Genomic DNA, 6,555 nt, shown 5'->3' with positions numbered 1-6,555 from the left:
AACTCCAAATTTTCTTTTTTAAATTGCAATATCTAAATCCCAAAACGTAAATTAAAATTTAAGTTCATAATATCTAAATTCTCAGAGACATGAATTTTGTATAATTTCAAAATATTGTGATATTTTGGGGTTGGATTTAGATATAATTGAAATTGAGATGAAATTTATTTGTTTTAACTTATAATTTAAAAAATTTATTTTTAAAAATCCAAGTTATTAAAAAATAGTAAACTTTTCATCATATAAAATATTAAATTAGTCTATTACATGTCTTATTTTGTACATATATATTTATATAAATTATTTTTTAAAAAATTCATTGAACCGAGGTTGAACCGGTCCGACCGGTTGAACCTCGACCCTTTCACTTCACCGGTTCAATTAACGGTCCGATTTTTAAAACATTGAATAAATGGGGATAGTACCAGGTAGAGGGCATAAAGGAGGTGAGACTGCAAGATTAGCCAAATGTGGCATAAAGAAAGAGGAGAGTAGCAGGAAGGGTATTGGATTGTAGGGTAGAAGAGATGGCAAATAGGGGAATGAGGAGGATGATAGTGACATGTGAGTTTTGTATGTCTTTTGTACCTTATTTGAGTGTTTTTCTATTTAATTTTGGTAATTTTTTTTATCTTTTTTTATTGAAGATGTAATTATTTGAAAATAAATATTATCTACTAATGCAACTGGAAATAGATTTTTTATTATTTGTTATTCATGGAATCATGCGTAGTTTAAAAACTACATTAAAATTCTCAAGGTACGATATACTGAAAGAAAGGAATTTTTCTAAAATGGGACAAATTTTTATAAGTAATTATGAGAATATATGATAATGAAACACAATTTTTAGGTAAATTCATAACTTTTTCAAGTTTATGAGTGGGGATTTTTTTCCTTTGCTTTTATTCAAAATAATATATTTTGATAGAAATTGACACCATCTTGAACTTTCAGCTTTTCCATTCCAAATGACTCTTTTTTTTTTTTTAATAAAAATACTTTTACTATTTTGATTTCAAATGTTAACTCATGCATAGCACGGGTCAAAATTCGAGTATTGAGATATCCAAATACACTCTATGTAACTAGCTTGCAGGTATCTCAAATAAACTCATCATCGTAATTCCATCTTGAACATATATTTATATATGTATTTTAACCCTTCCATTCCTCTCCATATCCTTCTACCTCCAACTGTCAGATATAGGATTCGAATCTTGATCATGACAGATTCTCCTGATTACTGGGCTGATTTTAATGGTTCATCTTGTACACATATAAGCCACTACAATGCTCAATGACGCATTAAACTCATAAGCTTATTTCATAAATGAGTTGGCCAGTCTTATTATAATATTATATTCAACATTATCAAAATTAATCAGCACTTGTAGGTACATTATTATTATTATAATCAGCTCAAAATTAATCACCAATTTTAGGATTCTTTTTTTTTTTTTTTACAAAGACCAATTTTACAATTCTAAACATTCATTTCTGGACTCTCGATACCACTCCAAATTGCAGAAAACATCACCAGTTCACTTGCTCTACTTATCCAAGCTCCTTTCAAATATGTGCATCAACTTATAAGTGACTTGCATTTAAACTCACACGTAAACACTTATGGCATATGTTTTGTATGCTCTATTAAATTTTAAGAATAATAATTTACTATGCAAAATACTACTATGTAGGATGTCAGTTAAGCTTTATGAGTTAGATTTTGAGAAGTTCAATTTCTATTCACAATATAAAAAGAGCTTTTAGACTTTGAGCTATATGTATTTTACTCATAAACATATTAGGGTTTCAAGCATAATTCAGAATTAACCCAAAGTCACAATTAATCCATAATTTTATTTATATGAGAAGCAGGGTGGGGCTTAAAATTTAATTATTCAGGTTGGACATAATAATGTATATAATTATTAATATACATAATTATGAATACAAATATATACTTATATCCTTAATTATTCATGTCGGACTATAATTGAGCCGAGCTTAATTTAGTCCAAACTTGACTCAAAATTTGATCACGTCTTATTTTAAGATCCAAACTCAACCTAATTTAATGATGTACAAGATCGGATTCTAACTCTTTTTAGCCAATAAATTAAAGTTCGGATTAACTCGACCCTGTTAACAGTCCAAAAATCACGCGACTTGGTGTCCTTTGATAAGATAAGAAAGTGACATTTTTTTTTTGGGGTAAAGCAATCTCTCGATTGTCTAGTATTAAATGCAGAGATTTGTGACCCATTTCTGACAGTCCATTTTTCTCATGCTCCAACAGCTTGAAATTAAAGAAAAGAAAGGAAAAAAAAAACAGCTTGAAATTTAGTACGTTAAGCTCTATGTATTGTACACTCAGAAACTAAAGTCCTAACTACTAATAGACCATTACCATATTTCCATCTTCCTCTCTGAAGCTCAACTGCGAAGCCATGGAAACTCTGCTGCCTCTTTCCACAACTCTTCGTATCAACACACTCCATCCAATGGTTTCTCCTTCATTTCTCCAGAGAAGTGGCTCTGCAAATAAATTTTTGCCTCTAAAGGTAATGACTACGTACTTTTACTGCTGCTAAAATATTCCATCTTTTGCAAGTTTTATTGGGTTTTTTTTTTGTAATCTTTTTATTTGTTTTCAGTGCTATTTTTTCTGGGTTTTGATGGGAATTGCTTGATATTATTGTATCTGTTGGAAACTGGATATTTGAATTGGGATTTTTTTTTTTGGGTTTAGGATCAAAATTAAGTAGGCAATTTTGTATGTAAAGCAGTTTTCTGTTTTGAATTCCTTTAGTTATTGTATGTTTTCCCGTACTACTTAAAGTAGATTCAACAATAGCAATATTTGATCTTCAAAGATTCCAAATTTGTTGCACTGAAAGGGAAGTTTGAGTTTCTGCTAAAAATAAAAAGTAAAAAGAGAAGTTTTGAGATTTATTTGGTATGGGAATTAAATTCTGTAGGGTGGATAGGAAATCTATTGTTGGAGGGGTGGAGATATTTTGGGTGATATAAGATTTTAAGATAAATGTTTGTGCTGAATGCTGAAGCAAGGGGAACTATTTGGTTGCCTGCAGCAGTATATGGGAAAAATTAGCATTTTACATGAAAACAAGAAAAAATTGTAAAATCCAGATTTTTCTATCGTTGTTGCATCAGATTACTCTCTTACAGAGCTTTCCTTCTTTCATTTCCAAGTTCAGTTTTTGGTAGGTTATTACTACACCTTAAGATATGAGTATCTTGGAGTGGTATAGCTTCCTATCCTCAATTAGATACTAAACTGGACAAAAGCTTTTTAATTGACAAATACCCAGCTCGGCTGGAATGCAAAAGCTTAAGTCGTCCAATTAGAAATTATTGTGGCAGTTTTAGCATGACAACCTCACTATGTGTTGTGGTTGTGCTCATAACAGAGACTTTTGCAAGGGAAACAAGAAGGCAATGTTGATCGTCATGATGCTTACATGGATTGTCCATTCAATTCAAACACATGCACTAAAAGTTTACTTCATGTTACTGAGGAGCTTTTGCTTGAAATGCCATACAAAGGTTTTTTGCCTGATGTCTCCACTCTGTCTACTTTGATGCTGTGCTATGCCAACAAAGGTTTGTTCTCTCAAGCACAGTGTATTTGGGATGAAATGTTTAACAGTTCTTTTCTACCCAGTGTTCCTATAATTTCAGAGCTAATTGATGTCTATGCAACCAGTGGACATTTTGATTTGGTGAGCAGAATTCTGCATCAAGTACGCTTGAGAAACCATATGATGTTACCTGCAATATATGCGCAGACTATTTCTTGTTTTGGTAAGAAAGGAGAACTTGAGTTGATGGAAATTATGCTAACAGAGATGATTGCTATGGGATTCTCGGTAGATTCTGTCACACAAAATGCTTTTGTCATTTATTCCAGCAATTTTGGTTCAGTGGCTCAGATGGAAGTTGCATATGCCCGTCTTAAGAGTTCAAGGATTCTCATAGAGGAAGAAGGAATCAGGGCAGTTTCATCTGCTTATATCAGGGAAAGGAAATTCTATAGTCTAGGGAAGTTTCTAGAGGATGTTGGTCTTGGCAGGAGAAATGTAGGAAACCTTCTGTGGAACCTTCTCCTGTTATCCTTTGCCGCCAACTTCAAAATGAAAAGCTTGCAGAGGACCTTTGTGAGAATGGTGGAAGGTGGATTCCATCCTGATCTGACTACTTTTAACATTCGAGCTCTGGCTTTTGCAAAGATGTCATTGTTTTGGGACTTGCATCTGAGCATTGAACATATGCAGCATGAAGGAGTTGTACCCGATCTTGTGACTTATGGTTGTATAGTTGATGCATACTTGGAGAGAAGGCTGGGAAAGAATTTGGAATGTGCTTTGAGCAGATTGGACACAGATACTCCTGCTACGATATTGACAGATGGAATTGTTTTTTATGCGATGGGAAAAGGGGATTTTCACTTGAGTGCGGAGGCCTTTTTGGAGTTCAAAGATAAAAGGGATTGGACCTATAAGCAACTTATTAAAATATATCAAAAGAAAAAATTCCGGAGTAACCAAGTGTTTTGGAACTACTGATGAAATGTTCAATCATTATGATGAATATGATTTCAATGCAACAAGCAGCTTATGCCAAAAGGACAGCCTCTCACTTGAATAGTGAGACAAAAAAACCTGGTGGGACTCTTTGGGTGGACAAAGAGCATCAGCTACAGGTGAACAGAATATTGGGAGCAGATGCAGTTTACTCCAAGAGTTGTTGTATATAGGTATGCCAAGGCTGTATTTTTTTTCATATATCTTTTCTGAAAAAAGTCCTTATATGCTTGTATTTTCCATCTTTAGGATGTCAGCACAGAAGTTGGGATGTGCAAAAGGACAAGTTTGGTGAGCATTAGTTCATAGCTACTTACCAAAGTTTGAATGCATGAAGGAGACAAGTAGTAGGTGCCATGTCATTTGGTAGGCTCTGCTTTTTTCTTCCGGTTTTAGATATGAAACCTTTTATTTCTTTATTTTTTTAAACTAAAAAATGTTTTGGATCGAGACATAAACTAAATGGGTTTACAGCAAATCGAAAGAGTGGATTGAATAAGTACCCATATTTTTCATTCTTGTTTTGCCACAATCATTTCAGTGCCATCTTGCATTTTGTTTGATGTAAATAGTTTGTTTCTCAATTGAAACTGATGAAGAATGTAAAAAGATGAAGAATCAAGAGGATGAAGCACAAGTAATTAACCATTGTCTGATGATATATGAACTTCAAGATATCCGTCATTAGGATCGCCACTTACACCCGGTGTCATTTCTACTTGGATTTGCAGGTTTAGGAACAGAAAGATACTGATAATGCGGCTGAAGATGACTGTCGAAAGCTGTAATCACCTCATCCAATCACCAAGCAGAATCTGAAGATCAGGCAACCAATCATTAAGATCACCTTTTTAATTTAGCTATCCCAGCCAACCAATGATTAAAATCACCAACATGGCTGCCTCAGCTTCCTTTATCTGACATTGCACGGCCAATTTCTTAAGCATTGTTGGACTATTCTTAGGCTTTGTAAATTTGTGTCCTTTTTTTTTTCAAATATTGTTAGAGTACAAAACCTTAATGAGTTGCTGGAGTTTGTTGGATAATTTCTTAAGATGCCAATAACTTACTGCACAATTGCTATAAATTTAGTTTATGACTTCAGTTATAGCGTGGTAGGCTATGCTTGTAGTCTCAAGGGGATCTTTGGGACGAGGGGCCTGGACGGTTGTCACAGACAACCGTCCCAGGCAGTTCCTTCATCAAATAGTCTTTTTCACTCATTCCTTTCTCAGCCCTTCCACAATCCCCTCAAATTCTGGATAGAATCTTGAGAGTACTAGATCCACTTTCTCTGGTTTCCAGGTGCTGCTATAACTCATTGTTGAGTTTCTGTTGGAACTTCCAGAAAGAGCTTAGTTAATGGAAAACCAGTAGACTCCAGGAAAGATTGTCTTTACATTACTGGACCCTTTTTTTTCTTTTTTAATGGGAAACTGGAAGTACATGTATGCTTCTTTGCATAATTGGATAGTTCAGCAAAATTTGCTCTGGTTGGCTGGGCCATGGTTGGTCTCCCCGAGTTATATGTCAACTTGGCTTTAAGTTCAGTTGAGAATGTTAGGAACTCTTAGAAGTTTAGTTGGGTAATGTTGTTATTTATGCCAAGCTTGTTTGCAAGGAAGAGCACAAACCAAGATATATAGGCTCTGTGACCCTTAGAAATTACTAGGAGATATTGTTAGGACCCAAACGCGGAATAAACAACTATTAAGACATCAAATGCACAACAATTTAATGAGAAACAAGCCACAAGCATGAAAGATAAACGACACACAATATTTAATGTGGTTTGACTCTACCATTGAGCCTACGTCCACGGAGAGAAAACCCGTTCTTTATTATGTGAGGAAAATCCTATACAAGAATACAACTTGAACTCAAATCCAACATTTGTATACCATCTTTCATATTCCAAGATCTCTCTCTCATCCTATGTATAAGG

General features: G+C 34.1%; 1 protein-coding gene across 4 annotated transcripts; it reads left to right on the top strand.

Moving 5' to 3' along the window:
* Positions 1-2,331: 2,331 nt before the first annotated feature.
* LOC113773198 (pentatricopeptide repeat-containing protein At3g42630) lies at positions 2,332-5,691 on the top strand. Of its 4 annotated transcripts, XM_027317780.1 has the most exons (5): positions 2,332-2,567; positions 3,438-3,630; positions 3,709-4,783; positions 4,860-4,976; positions 5,342-5,691. In XM_027317780.1, exons 1-3 carry the CDS (start codon positions 2,454-2,456, stop codon positions 4,590-4,592), a joined length of 1,191 nt encoding a protein of 396 aa, XP_027173581.1. In that variant the 5' UTR covers positions 2,332-2,453; the 3' UTR covers positions 4,593-4,783; positions 4,860-4,976; positions 5,342-5,691. The 4 variants fall into 4 exon arrangements, with proteins under 4 accessions (XP_027173581.1, XP_027173579.1, XP_027173578.1 ...); XM_027317778.1 differs by having other exon boundaries at positions 3,438-4,783; positions 4,860-4,901; XM_027317777.1 differs by having other exon boundaries at positions 3,438-4,783.
* The last annotated feature ends 864 nt before the right edge of the window (positions 5,692-6,555 follow it).

The sequence above is a fragment of the Coffea eugenioides genome, chromosome 6 (assembly GCF_003713205.1).
Source record: "Coffea eugenioides isolate CCC68of chromosome 6, Ceug_1.0, whole genome shotgun sequence".
Lineage (NCBI taxonomy): Eukaryota > Viridiplantae > Streptophyta > Magnoliopsida > Gentianales > Rubiaceae > Coffea > Coffea eugenioides.
This window is presented reverse-complemented; position numbering and strand designations above follow the sequence as displayed.